Source organism: Setaria italica, chromosome V (genome assembly GCF_000263155.2).
Source record: "Setaria italica strain Yugu1 chromosome V, Setaria_italica_v2.0, whole genome shotgun sequence".
In the NCBI taxonomy this organism is placed as follows: domain Eukaryota; kingdom Viridiplantae; phylum Streptophyta; class Magnoliopsida; order Poales; family Poaceae; genus Setaria; species Setaria italica.
In genome coordinates this window covers 39,323,544-39,345,178 of record NC_028454.1, presented here as the reverse complement: position 1 = coordinate 39,345,178, position 21,635 = coordinate 39,323,544, and the positions used below count along the sequence as shown (strand labels likewise).

The 21,635-nt window shown below is 48.2% G+C and overlaps 1 protein-coding gene across 1 annotated transcript; it reads right to left on the bottom strand.

Annotated features, from left to right (window-relative positions):
* Window positions 1–19,774: 19,774 nt before the first annotated feature.
* On the bottom strand, window positions 19,775–21,547 carry LOC101762873 (EID1-like F-box protein 3). Its single transcript, XM_004970225.3, has one exon. It carries the CDS (start codon window positions 21,345–21,347, stop codon window positions 20,454–20,456), a length of 894 nt encoding a protein of 297 aa, XP_004970282.1. The 5' UTR covers window positions 21,348–21,547; the 3' UTR covers window positions 19,775–20,453.
* Between the last annotated feature and the right edge of the window lie 88 nt (window positions 21,548–21,635).

The following is a 21,635-nucleotide window of genomic DNA, read 5'->3' as shown; positions in this document are numbered from 1 at the left end:
GCCCCGCGCCACCATTGCCCGCCTTGCGCCTTCACTGACCTCCTCGCTGGGTAATTGTTGACCATCGGTACGAACGCATGCAATTCTCCTGAAGCTTTCTCATCGCCTACTCCCTGACCTTGTTACTAGACCGACGCCAATCTGTTGTCAAGCTGAACGCTCGGTCGCGAACCGGAAGGTTGGAGGGTGTCGTGCGAGCGGCGGCGTTGCAGCTCAAGTGTGAGTTCTCGTTACCCTCTGTTAATCATGTTCACGTAGATTAAATCATGATTAGACCTAATTAGACATGATAATACCAAGAGGTTGTCGGATATGGCATGTGTTATGTTAATTAATCTGTTAATCATGTTCGTTATGATTAGATCATAATTAGGTCTAATCAGACATGATTATACCCAAGAAGGTTCTCGGATAAGGCATATGTTATGTTAACTAATCAAGAATAGTCTAGGTTAGGCCCTAATAGCTTCGGGTTAATCACCCTATCCTAATTAAGTTTAAATTACCCACTGTTTTTTAGGCAACGAAAATTATCCATTGTTAGTTTGCATAATTAGCCATTGTTAGTACCAATTCCTTGCAATTAGCAACTATGCTTCGATAGGATAAGAGTAAGAGAGAGCAATGTCTAAGAGTAGGCAGTAGCAGCTAGCATCTTTTTAATTGGAGGAGCATTAGATTCAGTCATATTGTAACTCAGATTGGAAGTACATAGTCATAAAATATGTACATAAATGATATACATATAACAAGGGTACATAATGATAAATATTTTTTATTGTAACTATGGAACAGTACACTGATAAGCTCCTATATCATTATTCCTTCATCTCTCCTAACGAATAAGAATCACTGCAGTACAAATGTTCAACTTGCAGTTATCCAGCTATGGGTTCCTCCTACATGTCGCCTACTCCCTGACCTCGCTACTAAACCGACGCCGATCTGTTGTGAAGCTGAACGCTCGGTTGCGAACTGCACCGGAAGGTTGGAGGGTGCCGTGCGAGCGGCGGCGTTGCAGCTCAAATGTGAGTTCTCGTTACCCTCTGTTAAACATGTTCACGTAGATTAGATCATGATTAGGCCTAATCAGACATGATTATACCCAAGAGGTTCTCCGATATGGCAAGTTTTCCGGAATTGTGCCGTATGCTTATCCAGTTCTTCCTTCTGGTCGTCCTTTAGATCTGCTTCCGTCACCTCGATGACGTTATCTTCGGAAACTTCGGCAGCTTTCGACATGGTGGCGGTTGTGTTGGTCCCACTGGGCGTGCATAAAGTGTGTTGGCGCTAGAAATCGGTCAACCGAATTTCCAGCGTCTGACACACGACCTGGGAGAATCTGCTTAGCTCCTGTTTGGGTGATCGCCCTGGTGCGGTTCGCGCGGCGTGCCAGCCAATCTGACCTGCTGATTGGTAAGGAAGAATACGTGTCAGATCCAGGAGTCGTGATCGGCTAAATTTCCGATCTCGAGATAGCTTATCAGCGAATCGGCCGATTTGCCGTAATAAAGGAATCGGCTATAGGGCAGCCGATCACTGTAGCCTTGTAGACAGAAAACTACTGGAGTAATCGGCACAATGCTATAGTAACAACACTAGAAATAGACCTAATCGGCTATATGTAAAATGAGTGAATTTAATAGTAGAATGTAAAGAAAGCCGAAACCACCGATTCCTAGCTGGATAACTGGTGATAAAACTAGAAAGACAGGTAAAACCTATGATTCTAGTAAATATCGATAACTAGTGAATAAATCTAAACGAAACAACAGCGATACGCCCGAAGTTAAAGCTTAGAATTTACTCGGTAAACGGAACTTACAAGATCGGCCGGAGATCAAGTTGATGCAGCCCTGCCAACCCGTACGAACTCGTGAAAAGAGAAAGTATTTGGCGAAGTCCCCTGCTTGAAAGTAAGTACGAGGAAAAAGTAGTTGGTTGTATTGATTTGTTGATGATTACAGATTTACAAAGGTAGCTATTTATAGCCCTGTACAGATAACTCCTTAACTGACTAGAATTCTATCCCTAATTCAAATAGAAAACGAATATTTACAAGCACGATTCGTGCTAGGTTGGTTATTATACGCTTCATGGGCTGATCTCCCCCTTATCCTTCCATCCTTTCCAAGCCCATGCAGGCCCAATTAACCCAACCTCCTAATCGGCCGATTCCTTATCGGCAAAAGGCAACCGATTGGGAACCCGGCGCGTTCGATCCGAAGCGAGGCAGAAGTCATCGGCCGATCTTGTACTGTAGCACCATTCGGCCGATTCCCAACTGTACTTTTCCAATTCCCTCTTTCCTTGGCGCCGATTTTACTAGTGACGAAATCTGGTGTCAACACATGCCCCCCAGTTTCGGAGTAAAACATAGTCTTTTACTTCAAAATTCTTTTCAACTTCTCCTCCGAAACAGCCGCAATGAAAATATCCTTCCGTTTCGCGGTCTTCCTGCTGAAGATTGCAATCTTTTCGAAACGAGCGCCCACGACAACCACTACTCCTGAAAAACCAGAAACGCCAGCGCGGTAAAAATTCCATTTTTACCCCTCTTCAGGCGCCCTTTAAATAGCAGTTCACCCCGCACTTCATCTTCAAGCTCACGTCTTTCCTTCTCAGCGCGCGCGCCCTCTTTTTCCCTCAGCACCTTTCCCTTGTCGCCGAAGCTTCCTAGCGCCATCCTCCTGTTCCTTCTTCTCTTCCCCTCCAATGGCGGCCCCTTTAGGAAGCTCTCCATCGCGCGATGCTCCGGAAATAGCACCTCCGGCGGTAGTGACGACAGCAGCTGCTCCGTCGTCAGACGAAGGAGCTTCATCGGAGATCCCAATGGCGATCCCCATCGCGGCTTCATCCTCCGCGGCTGCACCGGCGGTCACGCCGACTACACGGAACTTCATCCCAGAGGTTATTACCGAATCCCTCTTCTATCGGCAATGTATTTACTTTAGATCTGTTTCTTACCGTTTTACACCCCCCTTTCCTTTTTTAGGCGGTTAGGCATCGCATTACTATCCATCTCACGGGAAATCCCGGCCTTGTTTGTCTCGGACCTATGGGGAACCCAGATCCAATTGAACTCATCAATTTAGAAACCCACAGAATCCCCTTCAAACAATCCACCATGGACCTAGATCACTGGTTGGGCACTTTTAGGTCTTGGCCGAATGAAACCCCAGGTTGGAGGGAGTGGTACCAACGGATAGCCGAGCCGAAGAGGGTCTCATGGGATGAGCTCAAAATCGGCCAGTGTATCAACCTGTCTTTATCCCAGATGGAGAGAAATGAACCGTTGGTAATAGCGGCTTCTTACTTTTGGTCTGATGCCCTCAATGCTTTCTTATTTGGGCATGGACCTATGACCCCAACACTGGCCGATGTGATTCTGTTGACCGGCCTTAACATTTCCTCCCCGGACACACCTTTCCGCCTCTTAGCCACAACGTCATATCGGCTGGACACAAGAGGAATCGGCGGGTGGAAAGGATTCATCAGATGCAATAGAAGAGCTGGGTCCGTTGAGAATAGGGAGCACACGGCTTTCTTAATGATGTGGTTAGAAAAACACTTCTTTTGTGGAAGAGCAGCCGGCCCATCAACCAACACCCAGGCTTTAGCCGAAGCGCTATCAGGAGGAACCCCTGTTCCCCTTGGGAAACACTTGCTGGGGGCGGCGTACCACATGCTCCACCAAATCGGCATCAAACTATCCAAGGGAGAGCCGATTGTAAACCCAGGTGGCCCCTGGTGGTTCATCAATTTATGGTTGAATCCTTATATGAGCAAGATCACTCAGCAGAATGTGGGTCACATGATGTTCCCTAACATTGAATCGGCAGAAGATGCTACTGTTCGTCGCCGATGCATGTCTTTTGGTGAAGCGGCATCGGCCTTCCCAGGTTGTTTGTACTCTGCTACGAAAGTGGCCGATTACTTCCGATGCTTCTACAACGGCTTTAATGAAGACGCCACCGTCTGGTTTCCTTATCAGCGGGATGACCCGATCTTTGAACTCCCAACCTGCTTCGACTCAACCACTGGCCGATTCGACGACGAACTCACCGATGAGTTAATCAAGCCAGGAATCCTGCCAGCCAACTTCTTCTCGGGAAAAGATGCCCCCACATACGAGTTCTACAACCCTTCTGTTGCAGCACGTCAATTCGGCATGGGTCAGCTGCCGATTCAAGTATATTTTGCTGGCCGAGTCAAGTTAAGAGATGGGCTCACAACAGGTCTGGACTACAGTCGGGTACGAGACCGGATCCCGGACTCCAACACTATTGATCTGAACAATTGGATAGTGGCCCCCTTCGCTGTCCAACCATTCAAACTTTGGTGGGCCGAATGGAAACAGTTCCTCTTCTGCAATTCAGCATCGGCATACTGCAACCTCCTGGATCCAGCCAACATCGACCCGAATGCTGAGGTACTTGCCTTAGCCGATTTTTACTCCTTTTTCAACGCGACTGAATACTAATGCTTTACTATTTCTTTAGGCTGAGAACCGCACTCCTCCAACACACAGCCGAAGTGGTCGGCTAATAGAGGGTCATCATCCATACACCTCCTACCCTCTCATCGGCTATGACGCTCCGTCCGTGGACGTGATTCCTGGCCGATCAAAACAAACTCAGAAGAGGGTCACCAAGAAAACCAGCCGCCGAGTCCGAGCCCGTATAGAATCGGCGGATCCTCCCATGCTCGTATTGGCGGAGACTCCGGCCGCGCCACCCCCTCAGACCACCAGGGACATTGACACCCAAGTCGTCGCACAAGCCGGGGCAGCCGCCGCGTCATTATTGTTAGAGGCCGTTCAGGTAAACTCATGTTTTATTCCTCCCGATTGTTGTTTTGATATTAATCCTTCTTATCTTAGACTGCACAGAGTACTCCCATGGACACACAACAATCGGCAACAACCCAATCGGCCATCGACGCGCCCCCGCTTCCATCCGTTGAGGTACAACACTATTTCACCGATTCCCCTGGTATTTGCATAATATACTTATTCAACATTCTGACACAGGTCATCGGTACGCCAAGCGCTCCTCAACCACTGGTCTTCTCTCAGGGAGCTGGTCCAAGCACTGCGCTGATCATCGTGGAGTCTTCCTCTTCTGATGAACCCATGGTACAAGCCCCTGAGCAAGGCACGACGGCTTCCCAAATGCAACATGAAGAGATTCGCTTCAAAGTGGTAAGATATCTTCCGGCTTTATTTAGCCGATTTGCCTCCACCATCAGCCGATTTATTTTTCCTCTTTATTATCTCCAGGAACAAGACACCCCCGACAACAGCCTCTTCTCTTTTGTGGTTGCCCTCTCCAACGATGAGGAAGTCGCCTCTCGTCAAATCGCCCTGAGCTCCATCCCTGACGATGTCCGAGCCAAGCTTTCCAACATCCGATCCCTTCTTCAAGGAGATATCGGCCGATTGGTAGAAGATGCTTCGCCGATTCGTCAGCTGTTTGGCGACGTCAGCGGACGAGTGCCCGAAGAAGCGGAGGAAGCATTGGCACCGGCCACTTTTATCGAGTCCAAGGATTCCAGTCTTCCAAGCTCTTCGTCACATGGCCGATCGCGCCAAGCTGGCCAAGACTCGTGAAGAGGAGGACGCATTCAAACGTCAAGCTCAAGAGGTGCACCAGCGTATCCATTTTCTGGAGGACTCCCGCCCAGGGATCGTCGGTGAGATGGACCGCCTCAAGCGCCGGAGGGCAGAGCTTGCCAAGGAGATGGAGCAGGTGACCAAGGCAATCAGCGCCGAAGAGAAAAGGCTCCAAGAACTCCCTTCTGTCATTGCCGATTTGAAGCAGGAGAGGCAGCACTTGGCCCATGAAGCCCTGAAGCTCCACCGTAGTGCGTCAGAAGTCCCTGGATCGGCGGATGAAGACCAACGGATCCTGGACTCTGCCGATCAGATCCGGCGTCGGGCCATTGCGGCTATCGATACCCTTCTGGGTAATCTGTAAAGCACTAACTATTTTGTACGAACATTTAATAACTGCTTTGACCGTCCTTCGTGACGCCCCTTTTATTTATTGCCCTCTTCACTTCCGATGGGACGTACCCTTACAAAATTTCCACGCCTCTTCCTCTTATAAATACCGGCCTATACTTCCCCTTCCGAAAGCATTAGTTTGGCTTCGGCTTTATTCTCTCACCCGTTCCCGTCAGCGCAACCTTCTGTCATGTCTTCGTCGGCTTCTTCTTCCTCTGTCAACCAGGTGAAACCCTGGCCTTGATTTCCCTCTCTCTTTTTAACTCTTGGGAAGAGGATGCCCCTTTTCAATCTTTCTTTCTTTCAGCCTCGGTGTCTTAGCCCCGAGCTCGAACGCGCTATCGAGCTCATACACTCTGATGACCCGTTGTCGTCAGAGGATAAGGATCTGATCAGGGCTCATCGTGACGAACTTCAAGAACACGTCACTGCGGAGGCCCGTCGGGTCTTGGACTTTTTAAAGAGCAACGGCCGCCGGCGACCTCCAGCCGACAGGAGTCATCCGCTTCCTCCGCGAGTCGTTCTTGAAGACGCGGCGGCAGGAACTTCGCGCCCGGCCATGGATCGGAGCCACCCTCTCCCCCATCAAGTCGAAGCGGAGGCTTCGATGAAAGAAATAGAAGAAGAGTACCTCCGTCTTATGATAGAGTTGGGTCGGACTGAGAGAGAGAACGTAAGAAAAAGGCTGGTGAGGCTTCGGAGATGACGAGGAGTACATCCGTCGTATGATAGAATTAGGCTGGGCTGAGAGGGAGCGCAAGAAGAAGAATAATTAGTTATTGTATATTTTTGTTCTAAGGGCGACTTGTATCTTGTCGGCCATGTAATCCATCGTCCGTACTGAATGAATACATCGGCCCATTTGGATGATTACATGTTTGAACCGTTTTGTATCGGTTGTGTGCGATTGTATTACGGTCGATCCCTTATGCTCCGACCCATATACTAGGGTAGTATCTTTTTAAGTACCTTCCGTTCAGAGCCCTAGTAAATTCTTCTCCCTCTATTGTTTCCAAAATGTAAGCATTCCCTGGAGCACATCTGCCGATTTTATACGGCCCTTCCTATGTAGGAGACCACTTTCCGAATTTAGGATCTTTCGACCCAATCGGCAATACTAACTTCCATACCAAGTCCCCAGGGGAGAATTGTTTGACTTTGACCTTCTTATCGTACCACCTGGCTACTTTCTTTTTGTTTTCTTCAATGCTTATCAAAGCTCTCAACCGTTGGCCAGCCAAGTCATCGAGTTCCCTCTTCATGAGCGACGAGTATTCGTCGGCCGTCAACTGGTCCTAGAGCGAAATGCGCCTTGATCCTGCCCTTGCTTCCCATGGTAGTACTGCATCGTGACCGTACACCAATTGATAAGGGGATAACTTGGTGGCTCCATGGCAAGCCATCCTGTACGCCCACAGGGCTTCGGTTAGGCATAGGTGCCATTTCTTCGGCTGCTCTTCTATTTTCCTTTTGATTAACTTAATCATCCCTTTGTTGGAAGATTCGGCCTGACCGTTGGCTTGGGCGTAGTACGGAGAAGAATTTAACAATTTGATCCCCATATCGGTTGTAAATTCCTCGAACTCACCCGATGTGAACCTTGTTCCCTGATCGGTTGTTATAGTCTGGGGAATGCCGAATCGGTAGACGATATGATCCCTTACGAAGTTGGCCATGATAGCCGATGTTACGGCTCTTAACGGAATTGCTTCCACCCATTTGGTAAAGTAATCGGTAGCCACCAGAATAAATTTGTGTCCCTTGCTTGATGGTGGGTAGATTTGGCCGATAAGGTCTATCCCCCATCCTCTGAACGGCCATGGTTTGATAATGGGATTCATGGCCGATGCGGGTGCACGTTGGATATTCCCAAACTTCTGACAATCCTGGCACCCCTTATAATATTTGAAACAATCTTCGAGAATCGTCGGCCAGTAATACCCGTTATTCCTGATCATCCATTTCATCTTATGGGCCGATTGGTGTGCTCCGCATACCCCCTCATGGATTTCTCCCATTAGAGTCTTGGCTTCTTCTGTTCCCAGGCATTTGAGTAGGACACCGTCAATCATTCGGTAGAACAAGTCGTCTTCGAGCAGTACGTACTTAGTAGCATGAAAACGTACTCGTCGTTCCACCTTCTTAGACGGATCTTCCAAATAGTCAGCAATTTCTTTCCGCCAGTCATCGGCCGCGAGCTCCAGAGCCATAGCGCCTAGAATTGGCCGATATCCAGATGCGTGCTGGGCGAGCTTGTTGGCGTCCTCATTGTGGTCCCTTGGGATGTGCTCGATTACTGCCGATTTAAATTCTTTTAAGAGTTGTAGGCAATCTTCATAATAAAGTCTTAATACATCGTCCTTACATTCGGACCTCCCGGTTAACTGATCCACAATAAGCATGGAATCTCCGAAGACTTCGACGGAATCAGCCTTGACTTCTCTTAGCAGTTGTAAGCCCTTCAATACCGCTCGGTACTCCGCTTGATTGTTAGTGGCGGTGGCTTCTATCGGCAGAGAAAAATCATAGCTTGCCCCCCGAGGCGATATGAGAACGATGCTGATTCCTGATCCGACCCCACATGACGACCCATCAAAATATAAAGTCCAAGGTGCCGGCTCTACGAGGGTAATCTCCGGTCCGCAGTGTTGGGCGACGAAATCGGCCATAACCTGACCCTTGACGGCTTTTGCCGATTCATACCGTAGATCAAACTCTGACAAAGCTAAGATCCATTTGCCGATTCGACCTTTCAAGATCGGCAGTGATAGCATGTATTTTACTACGTCGTCTTTGCATATGACCACGCATTCTGCCGACAGTAAATAGTGCCTGAGTTTGGTGCATGAGAAGTAAAGACATAGGCACAACCGCTCCAACGGAGGATATCTTGTTTCGGCGTCCAGAAGTCTTCTACTGACGTAATAAATCGCTCGCTCCTTGCCTTCGAACTCCTGGACTAGAGCCGACCCAATGGCCTTTTCATCGGCTGATAAGTATAGTTTAAATGGCTTACTAGTCTGAGGAGGGACCAATACCGGTGGTGAAACTAAGTACTGCTTGATATCTTCCAAAGCTTGCGTTGCTCCTCCCCCCATATGAACTCCTGGTCAGGCTTCAACTTCAACAGTGGTGTGAACGCCTGAATCCGCCCGGATAGATTGGATATGAATCTTCTGATGAAGTTCACCTTGCCGATTAAAGACTGCAATTCAGTTTTATTCTGTGGGGCCACGACTTTGTTGATAGCCGCTATGGTCTTTTGATTGACTTCTATTCCCCGCTCGTGCACCATGAATCCTAAGAACTGTCCGGCGGACACGCCGAAGGCACATTTATTGGGGTTCATCTTCAGCCCATGTTTCTTGGTGCACTCCAGCACTCTTCGCAAATCAGCCAGATGCTCTTCATGTCCTTTGGACTTGACCACGACGTCGTCGATGTAGATCTCTACCAGAATGCCGATAAGTTTGTGAAATATGTAGTTCATGGCTCTCTGATACGTGGCGCCGGTGTTCTTCAAGCCAAAGGTCATCACCACCCACTCGAATAAACCAAGGTGGCCTGGGCATCTGAAGGCCGTTTTGGGTATGTCCTCTTCGGCTATTAGTATTTGATTGTATCCAGCGTTTCCATCCATGAAGCTGATAATCTTGTGTCCCGCGGCAGCGTCGATCAGCACATCGGCCGTTGGCATGGGGTACCCATCCATCGGTGTGGCCTGATTAAGATTCCTGAAATCGACGCAAACGCGTAGCTTGCCGTTCTTCTTGTACACTGGTACAATGTTGGAGATCCACTCGGCATAACGGCATTGCCGAATAAATTTTGCTTCGATTAGCCGAGTTATTTCGGCTTTTATATCTGGTAGAATCTTAGGATTGCAGTGTCGTGCCGGCTGTTGGTACGGCCGATACCCTGGTTTTATGGGTAGCCGATGTTCAACAATAGATCGATCTAAACCGGGCATCTCATGATACTCCCAAGCAAAACAATCCTTAAATTCTCTTAACAAATTTGTCAATTTACATTTGTATTCTGGGTCTAAATTTGCACTAATATAAGTCGGCCTTGGTTTGGTACCATTGCCTAAGTCTATCATCTCTAATGAATCGGCCGACGTGAACCCGTGCCCTCGCTTCCCATCTTCTCGGGCGAATTGATCCATCTATTCTGAGTCTTCGGAGCCGACTGCTCGGATCGGCTGCAGGCCAAAATCGGTGACATTCAGGAAATCGGTCTCCCATACTCTGCCGGATATGCACCTGACGGTTTCGCAGCTCCACTGCTGCGTGTCGGCTGCCGCGATGCTGTATGCGGAATCGGTGTTGACTACCTCGATGTCGTCGCCGACCCATTGTACAAGACATTGATGCATCGTTGATGGGACGCAGCAATTTGCGTGTATCCAGTCCCGGCCGAGTAGCATGTTGTAGGACCCCTTACCGTTAATAACAAAGAAGGTGGTGGGAAGGGTCTTACTGCCGATGATGAGGTCGACGCAGAGGGCGGCGCGAGCGGGAGACACGTTGCCTTCGAAGTCCTTGAGCATCATGTCCATCTTGGTCAAGTCGTCGTCGCTTTTTCCAAGCTTCTGGAGCACGGCGTACGGCATGATGTTGACCGCAGCTCCTCCGTCTACCATCAATCTAGTGAGGGGGCGGCCGTCGACATGCCCTTTAAGGAACAGTGCCTTCAGGTGTTATCGTTTGTCATCTTCGGGCTTCTCGAACGTGGCCATCATTGGCTCCAAAGCCAACTCTGCCATCTGTTCTTCTATCGCCGATATGTCCTGTCGATCGGCGGGAGTCATGAATTCCATCGGCAGTATGAAAACCATGCCGATATCGGCTGCCGATTCATCACCCGCCGATTCGTCGTCCCCTTTATCATTTCTTTTGGGGCGCCATACTCGAGCCTTCCTTCCTTCTTGTCTGTCGTGCTCTGTTGTTCCTCTTCCTGCTGTTCCCATTGGCGGAGACGTTGGATTCTTTGTTTTGGAGATTTGGTCAATCCATCGGGACACCACCTGGGGTTTACTGATTTGGCTCCTGACTTGGCGCGCTCCCATTCCGGCTTACGTCCTAACGGGCTTTCGTCTGTCACCCGAGCATCGGCCATCTCTTCAAGCCGACTGTGAACGTTGGCCCTGTTTTCTGACCAGTCATGTCGGTCAGTCCTGCCCCCCTGCCTGTCATGATGTCTATCTTCCGACCGATCATATCGGTCATTTCTGCCCCCCAGCCGATCACGCACGGGAGGGCGCTGGTCATCGTGGTCGCGCCAATTCCTGCTGATTGGTTCTGGTCTTCCGTCTCTGGAGCGAGACCTGTTGAGCTGCTGATTGCCACAATACGGGCCGTTTCATTCTAGGCAGTTAACGGCCGAAGGTAGCCTGAGGTTGTTTTCCCAACAGTGGATGAAGAACGGGCACCTCCAGTGATCTTCATGCCGCCGCATCGCTTCTTCCCGGGATCTTGAACGTTCATGCTGACGCTGATATTTCTGGAGCAGGAACTGGGAAGTAATGCGTGGTTCTTCCGATTTGCCATCATCGTCCTCCATCCGCCGCTTTCCCTTGACATCTTCAGGTGTAGCTTGATTCCTGGGGTCTACGACGCCACTCTTTTTAGCCGATTCGGACGTCAGCACTTTTGTTTGGAGTGAATTTTTTTCCGTATCAACCATGTTGGTGGGGAAGGGGTGCTGGTCGATCTTCATCGGCTTGGCCGATTTTATCGGCACTTCAAATTTAAGTCTGCCTTGCTCAATGGCCGACTGTATCTGCTGCCTGAAGATTTTGCACTCATTAGTATCATGGGATGTGGCGTTGTGCCACTTGCAATATTTCATCTTTTTTAGTTGTTCGGCGGAAGGTATTGTATGATATGGCGAGAGCTTGATCTGCCCTTCCTGGAGGAGAAGGTCGAAGATTTTATCGGCCTTCGTCGTGTCAAAACCGAACGCCTCTGGCTCCTTTTTGCCGAACGGGCATGATATCGGCTTCTTTCCCTTGACCCACTCCGCAAGTCCGACCTCGACGTCTTCCTTGTCCTCCACTTCTTCCAGGAACGCCACTTTCTTCTGGAAATTCCTCTGTGGATCGAAAGAACGTACCTCCTGTCCAGACAATCGGTGGACGATCTGGCTTAAACTCTCGAACTCCTGTGAGGCGTATTTTTCTTTGATGTGGGGCAGGAGGCCTTGAAAGGCTATATCAGCCAGCTGCGCGTCGTTCAGGGCCAGGGAATAGCACTTGTTCCTTATTTCCCGAAACCTCTGTACATATGAGGATATCGGCTCGTCGCTTCTCTGCCTGAGGCTGGTCAAATCGGACAGTTTCATCTCATGCACCCCGGCGTAGAAGTATTTGTGAAACTGTCTCTCCAAATCGGCCCACGTGATAATCGAGTTCGGCGGCAATGTCGTGAACCACTGAAAGGCCGAGCCAGACAAAGATGACGAGAACAACCGCACCCGTAGAGCATCTTGCGTAGCTGCCTCTCCGCATTGGATGATGAATCTGTTCACGTGCTCCACGGTTGACGTATCATCCATCCCCGAGAACTTGGTGAAGTTAGAAACTTTATACCGATGGGGAAACGGCAGTAGGTCATATGTAGACGGGTATGGTGTCCTATAGGTGTAAGTTTGTACCTTCGGCTTTAAGCCGAATTGCTCCTGAATCACCTCTGCGATACGTGCCGACCAATCCGGCTGTTGCTGGTGAACTGTTGGCTGAGGTATCGGCACGTGCTGGTAAACCGGAGGTGGAATAACCTGATGCTGAGTGAAAGCAGGTGGCATCTGAGTGAAAGCCGGTTGTGTATTAAAGGTCGGCTGTTTGAATGAGCCACTCGTTTCATCATACAGTACGAGCTCTGCTGTCTTGTTGATCTCCGGTACGACAGGCTGGTATGGCGGCATGGTTGGCCGAATGGCCGCCTGGAAAGATGCCTGGAATTGTGGGCTTCCTAGACTGGCCGATTGATTCTGACCGGCCGTGGCTGATGGCGCCCCCCAAGGCGCTGGGCTAACCGGAGGGAACGGCGCAGAGAACAGCTGGATGGAGTTATACCCCATAGGAACTGATGATGAAGAAGCGCCTGAACCCCCAATAGAGAATTGGATCGGCTGAGAAACCGAATTCAAATAACCCTGGTTTGGTGGAATCGGCTGAGTATATGCCGGTCCCCTATATCCTTGAGGTACCCCACCAGCAAAGGAGTTAACAATGGCGTTGTACACCGTATTTGCAAGTACTGGAGATTGATCAATGAAGGCGTGATAAACGGACTGTTGGACCATATCGGCCATCTTGGCCGAGTCCTTAGAGATTGTGATCTGGCGGGGACTTGGAAACGGAGTTTTCTTGATAGTCTCTCCGCTTCTGGAGCAACTGAAAGACTGTAGGCAAGTTTTCCGGAATTGTGCCGTATGCTTATCCAATTCTTCCTTCTGGTCGTCCTTTAGATCTGCTTCCGTCACCTCGATGACGTTATCTTCGGAAACTTCGGCAGCTTTCGACATGGCGGCGGTTGTGTTGGTCCCACTGGGCGTGCATAAAGTGTGTTGGCGCTAGAAATCGGTCAACCGAATTTCCAGCGTCTGACACACGACCCGGGAGAATCTGCTTAGCTCCTGTTCGGGTGATCGCCCTGGTGCGGTTCGCGCGGCGTGCCAGCCAATCTGACCTGCTGATTGGCAAGGAAGAATACGTGTCAGATCCAGGAGTCGCGATCGGCTAAATTTCCGATCTCGAGATAGCTTATCAGCGAATCGGCCGATTTGCCGTAATAAAGGAATCGGCTATAGGGCAGCCGATCACTGTAGCCTTGTAGACAGAAAACTACTGGAGTAATCGGCACAATGCTATAGTAACAACACTAGAAATAGACCTAATCGGCTATATGTAAAATGAGTGAATTTAATAGTAGAATGTAAAGAAAGCCGAAACCACCGATTCCTAGCTGGATAACTGGTGATAAAACTAGAAAGACAGGTAAAACCTATGATTCTAGTAAATATCGATAACTAGTGAATAAATCTAAACGAAACAACAGCGATACGCCCGAAGTTAAAGCTTAGAATTTACTCGGTAAACGGAACTTACAAGATCGGCCGGAGATCAAGTTGATGCAGCCCTGCCAACCCGTACGAACTCGTGAAAAGAGAAAGTATTTGGCGAAGTCGCCTGCTTGAAAGTAAGTACGAGGAAAAAGTAGTTGGTTGTATTGATTTGTTGATGATTACAGATTTACAAAGGTAGCTATTTATAGCCCTGTACAGATAACTCCTTAACTGACTAGAATTCTATCCCTAATTCAAATAGAAAACGAATATTTACAAGCACGATTCGTGCTAGGTTGGTTATTATACGCTTCATGGGCTGATCTCCCCCTTATCCTTCCATTCCTTTCCAAGCCCATGCAGGCCCAATTAACCCAACCTCCTAATCGGCCGATTCCTTATCGGCAAAAGGCAACCGATTGGGAACCCGGCGCGTTCGATCCGAAGCGAGGCAGAAGTCATCGGCCGATCTTGTACTGTAGCACCATTCGGCCGATTCCCAACTGTACTTTTCCAATTCCCTCTCTCCTTGGCGCCGATTTTACTAGTGACGAAATCTGGCGTCAACAGATATATACTTCATTTATCCAATATACGTTCCTTGACTGACATTACATTTTTTAATACTTGATAGTTGTTCTTACCAATAAATATAAAAGATACACACTGGTATCTTGTTGTAGTGAATGCGCGAAGGTGTAAGATAGATGTGTTAGATTCTTATGGAACACTGTTTGGGCGCAGGGACCTCGAAAATACTGTGAGTTTTTGCCATCTCAGATATTTCTATTTTTTTTTGCAAACTGCACATACCAATTAACCTAATTAACTAGTACATGTACAAACAGTTGAAGGGATTGCGGATGCAGATGGAATACACATTACAATGCACTGGCCTTAAAGATCACGCTTGGCCGGACGTCAATGTTGACACCTGGGATGTTGTGGAGGTCATGGTTGACAGAATACAGTTTGATGGGTATGTATGATATTGCACACTAATTTAAGATATATATATATATCTTACGTTTTTCTATATAATAATGATTCTATAGTGTCTCATGTGGGTTATTCATGGTTGCCTTTATAAAGTATTGGACTGGGGATCATCTGTGCGCTACCGTGGATCAGGTACATTATGTATAACTTTAACACAAGTAATTAGTGAATAGTTTTTACTAGCATATTTTTTGAATAAATTGTGTTACTACTAATGTACAGGAGAGTATGGTAAAATTTAGGACTAAAATGGCAGCTACATTACTATCAACTATATTTAATGAACGGTTAGGTAAACCATTACTACACAATGAGGATGAAAACATCGGAAGCCCGAGTGACTTTGTAGAAATAATAGAACCTAACGAGTTTCAGCAGATCAAACAAAAGAGGAAATCCACAAACAGCCATAAAAATACACTTAAATCAAACAAAATCGATACAGAGATAGACTCAGATAGGCAAGATGTTCTTCTATACTACAAGGACTGACCCTTGAAGAGAGATGAGTTAGCTGAGATTTTTTGTGATTATATTTTGACAATCAAGGATCCTGCAGAATTGGAGTAAGCTCAGTACTTCATCACTTTCATTTACCACTAATAGTATTGCAATTTATTATGATTTCTTATGCATTGTCCTTATATATTGATTTGCAGTATGGTTTGGGTAAGAAGTGATTTGCCCTATAGGATTGTGTATAAACTCGGTGATCTCAATGTGTTGTTGAAACGAGGTTCACCCATGCCTGAACCATTTTTCAACTTAGGTGTCCGATTTCTTGCATACCGAGAGGCTAAAGGGATGATAAGTACAACAACAAGGTTGCAAAGCATCATGTGGATCTGCGATTCTGTGTAAGTTAGCTTGTTTATAATTACAATCATAACTGTGGAATATACTGCATTCATCGTCTATTTATATTTATTAATTATACATAAAATTGATAGGTGATACTGATCATAGCTATATATCATTTTGCTTCAGAAAATGTTGGAGTTAACACGTCATGAAAAATATCGTAAACATCACAGTGGTAAAGAGTTGGGTGATGTGATTGGTGGATGGGAAATAGTAAAATATGACATACTAGGTTGCATACTAGGTTGCAGATATGTAAGTTCTTTTCATGCCATTATTTGTTCATTACATATCCTTTGTGGTCCTAATACTGAGTGTTTTGCAGTTTCTCTTGTCATGGAAGCATGTCAATACCTACCTGCTTTATGTACTCGATATTAAGTGCAAGAAACTTATTGTGATTGACACTAAACCTATTCCAAAATATGCCACGGATGTGCCATATAAACATTATGCGATACAGATTGTAGGATTTCGCCTAAAATTTATGAACGCATTTAGACAGCTTAAACCTGATTCATAGGAGGATGTTCACAAATGGGAATTTGAACGCGCGAAAGGGATTGTGGAAGGCACTGATGGGTAAGATCAGCTCTGACACACCGGTATTTTAGAGTGTCAATATTCTTTATTTCTTAAAAGATATGTTTGTATATTTATATAGCTGACGATTCATCGTACCACAGATTTTCAGATGGATGGCTTATTCTACAGTACATGGCATGGTGGGATAGTCCTCGAAACGTGCACATCGAAAAAGTGAGTAAATATGCTTTGTTGTACGTTCCTTTGTAATTTTACAATATACGATAAATCCCATAACACGAGAGCTTAACTTGAAGTAAGCACTTATCTTACTTACAGGATGCTATAACGATGCGGCACAACGTCTTCATCGATCTTCTAGCACACGAAGCGAATGCCTGGAGGACAAGACTACCAGGTATTGTAAAACATTTCCTTTGGCGCATCACAGGCAAAGAAATAAGATAGATGGGGGGCATTTGGATGATCTGTATTCGTACATGTTCTACATGATTATTGTCCTGCTGAATCTAATCTTGGATGATATACTTATTTCATATTTATACATGTTTTATATTTTTATTATCCCGTTGAATCCAATGTTTTGTAATATAAAAATTTTGTTGCCCGTAGCAACGCACAGTCACGATCCTAGTTAAAAAAAATATTGGAAGGAAAAAATAGCCCTCCAACTAATAGTATCTAAAAAATTGGTCCTAAAAAGATACAATTGCTTGACACGTCATCCATTCGTGGACCCAACACCTAGTTTTCCCGGCGTGAACTAACTCGGATTTTTTTTGTTCTCCGCTGTTTTTTTCGTAGGATTGGTAGCACGGAGAGGAGGTCAAATTTTTCTCAGGATGGAGTCTGTATTGGGCGTGCGAAAAAGTTAAGAATAAGATTACATAATTGTTTGGGCATCGTTTTTTCACTTTCATTCCCAAAACTATTGAATGTGTTTATCAGTGCAGATGAATCTATACTGTATGTTTTTTTAGAAAAGGGTTGGATTTTATTGACACGGTACTTTTACATCCAGTCCCTGACAGGACAGACATGAGTACAAGAAAATTCACACAAAAATCATCAGTAGGAGCGCCTAGTGGTTTCGTTGTCGCCGACCGTTGTTGCCTCTTCCCAGTTCTTTTCCACCTCCCGCAGTAGAGAAGGCAAACTAGGATGGAGCTTGCAGCCGCATCCTAGATCGATGAAGAGTCCTCAAATTTTAAATAGCCCATCAGTTGCACGCCAAAAATGTTGGAGCATCTTTTTTTCATTTTCATTCTCAAAACTACTTATTGAAAGTGTTTATTGAGCAAGAGAGATGCTACCTTCTTTTCCTTTCTCTTCCTTTTCATGACCACATGTTCCGGCCCAGTTGTCTGTATCTGGGCCGCTTACCTGCAACGCGAGTGTGAACTGGATGCTAACGCCATGGCCCATGATCCAGGTGGTTGTCGTAAATCGGAGACGTTGAAAATCCAAGTGGGCATAAAACCAACGTGTCGTTCACAAAGAGCTAGAGTCACCGGATCACCGGATCGATCATTTGTAATCGCCAACTGTTTGGGGCGGCCTCTTTTTTGCTAGCTACAAGCTACTAGGGTCACCATGATCCCGGCTTGGCCGTCTACCATGCTGTGGAGGCGATGGTGCCGCTATAAACGGCGGCGGTTCTTGGCTACTCATACGTGCGGACGCAGGCAGCACTGACTGCGTCCGCACTGACCTCATGTGTACAACTAAACACGAATTTTTTATTAGGAGAGTTAACATTGTGCAAGGTGAGCAGTAGTGAACCCCGGTAGCTGAGTGAAAAAATATCCTCGCACTTGGATGGCCATGCAACAATCACCCATTCGAAAAAAATGGTATTTTTTTTTCATTTTGGCCATTTTGAAAAATAATCTTTACAATTATATCCTCAGTGAAACTATTTCTAAAAATGGATCTTTTTTTTTGACATGCCAGACGTGAACGCCGAGCTATGCGGCTCGGCATGACACAATGTAACGCTGAGCTTTGCCACGTCAGAGCTAGGTGGCAACCAAGCCAAAGCTCGGAATAAAACCATTTAACACTGCGATAATAAGACTCGGCATGACTCCAGCTCATGCCGAGTGCCTGCGACAGAGAACGCTAACTCCTCATAATTGATCAAAAGTATATGTCGTGTATCAAATCAGGTCTTAATGAGTGAAGCAATCCAATGCATGAAGTTTTTATTGAATCATATGAAGGAGTGACCTGTGACATTTAATGTAGGTTTCAATCACATAACTTGAATATTGGTCCAAAACAAATCCGGAGGTTCCGGTTTGATGCCATGTGTCTCTAACGACTAACTATTTTGTTTTTGAGGGTGACATATTTATAGTCCACATCCTCCCCTGTTACTGGTTGTTGTTGTTGAGGTTGATGGTGCTTCCTTCTTATTCTAAGCTACGCAAAAGCCAAGATAGCTCTCCCCAACACCTCTTTTGTGTGTGTTTGCGTGATCATAGAAAAATCTAGGGAGTTGGTTAGTAGTCTAGTAGATAGGAGCAATTTGTGAGCATTAGAAAGCACTCAAACCCTTGAACACTGTTTTGCCTTACCAAATTTCAAGTGAAAATTTTGTTACTCTTGAAGGTTTACCTCCTATACGGCCCAAGGTTGTGGTGATGTGGTGAGCGTCGGGAAAGTTTGTGCCTCCCCAAGGGAAGAAAAGTAGTTAAGTGGGGAAGTGGTGAAAAAAAGCTTGGAGTGAATTGAAATAGATTCGTAACCTAAGGAGTTCCTCAATGGGGATTTAGGATTCGCCTGGGTAAATCTGAGCTTGGGTGAAACAAGTAAAAATGAGATATGTTTTTATATATATTTTAGATTCCTTTTGTGAAAGACACACGAATTTAGACATACCGTTGTAAGAAATTGTATGCTGATGTTGGTTGTGTTTACAAGTTATTGAAGAGAATGTTTTGAGAAACAATCCCGAACCTGATATTTTGGCTGCACTTGATGGTATATCACAATACCATGTTAAACATGCTCCTCTTATTGCGTTAAATTTTTTTTTGGCTCCAGTAGGAACACGAAGGGTAGAAAACCTTATTTTTAATGATATATATAGAAATAAAAAACATTAGCAATGAAAATTGCAATGGTACATGATTCGATGGGCTCAGTCCTGGTCCAATACACATGGGCTGTATATATTCATTGCCCACACAAGTGGATTGAGCCGGCCCATCTGTTACAACTGCTTAAAACACATCACCAGCCACTTCATGTACTACAGTACTAGCCGGCAGTTGACACCTGTCTGTATGATAAACAGAGCTTATTGTAACTCAAATTTTGCTACGTTGTGGTAACAATTTGACATGCTAAACGTAACTACTGCAGTTTTCTCGGAGTAAATGTACGTCCTGGCAAGTTTTAGACTCTAGTGAAGCAATCTAGGGAGCCGGCGGCTGCCTGAGTGCCTGACTCTTCCAAGTACCGTGCTGTACTCCGTAGTTCCCAACCAAGCAAGCAAGCAAGAAAAGACGGGGGGAGGCAGATGCTGCCTTGTCACCCGGGACCCGGGGCCAAGGGAGCAGCAGACTCGACTCAAGCGCCTCTTCAAGTCAACACGCGACAGCTTGAAAGCGAGAAAACGGAGCAGGGTACAACAGGGCCGGCAACCGACAAAGCCGTGACGGCGGAAAACGAGTGTCCGATCACATCACGAAAAGGCTCCATCCAGCCGCGCGCACTGCTCTCCGGAACAGTAAACATCGTGGCTTATCCAGCCGCCGGCCAGTCAGTCAAAGCAGAAGCAGAGACCACGCGTGCTGCTGTTGCTGGCCACCCCAACGGCCCCAACGCAATGACGCACGCACAGGGCAGGGATCGACACCGATCTCCGCTACAGCATCAGTGCTACAGTTCGGACCGTAGGACAGCTACGCCTCTCTGCTACCAATCCATCGAACACATGGTAGTGGACCTGGAATGTCGCGAGCTACGACGCGGCACGGCCATCGTCGCTGCCGCTTTCCGTGGACGCGTCGTCGTCGTCATCCTCCGAGTCGCCGCCGCCGTGCTCGCCGTCGCTGGATGTGAGTCGCGCGAGCCAGCAGTTGCCGTGGAGGTGCCCGCTGACGCAGACGTAGTACTCGAGGCGGCCCTCGTAGGCGCCGAGCCTCCGCCACGCGATGCGCGGCACCATCCCGGCCGCCACCATGCTCCAGACGCGCGCGCCGCAGTAGGGGCAGCGCACGCGCGCCTCCAGCGCGGCCTGGCGCCCCACCAGGCACGCCCGGGTCCGGGAGCGCATGAACCCGCGGAACACGCCGCGGTAGGCGCCCACGTCGTCGTCCGCGCCCGGCGCGGCGTGCTCGCAGGGGTCCGACACGTAGAGGAGGTCGCCCCGGCACCGCCGCGCCAGGAAGCTCCGCCCGGAGGTCTTGGAGAACCGGGACACCCCCGTGGAGTGGCCCGGGACGGACGCCGACGCCGCGCCGCAGCAGAAGAGGAGCAGCTTCGCCAGCGCCGGCCACCCGCCCACAATGCGCCCGGGGGGCGGCGGGCCGCCCACCGGGACCCCTGTCAGCGAGGCCACCATCCGCGGGGCGCGGGAGATGCAGAGCTCCCGCCACAGCACGCGCTCCGCGACGGCGCGCAGGCGCCGGCTGACGCAGGCCACGGTGCAGACCGCCTTGGGGTCGAAGTTGATGGACCGGAACACCAGCGCCAGGACGTTCTCGTCCTGGATCCCCGTGTTCACGTCGCTGCTCCGCGACACCACAATGCCGCCGCCGCCGTCCCGGTAGCCCGCGCTGCCGGTGCCGCTCTCGCCCGCGCCGCTGCTCGACGCGCCGAAGAACCGGCGCGTGTTCCGCGCGCCCTCGCTCATCGCTCAGCGACCCCGCGTAGTTATGGGCTTTTTGTGGCACAGCTGCAGGCAGGACGTGGTAACTGGCAGGTCGAGCTCGGGGGATCGGTCAGCCAAGGTCGTGGGAGCGCCAGAAGAGCGTAGGCGATGCGGAGCGCGTGCAGGGGGTGGCAGTGCCAGGGGGGCGGAGGAGATATATGCGCTGCGTCTGCGCTCGACGCGAGCCGCGGCGGGCACTTCTCGTGCTCCCCGAAAGGCGTGGGTGTCGGGGCAGGGCACGACCGGGGCGGGGGGGGGGGGGGGGGGGGG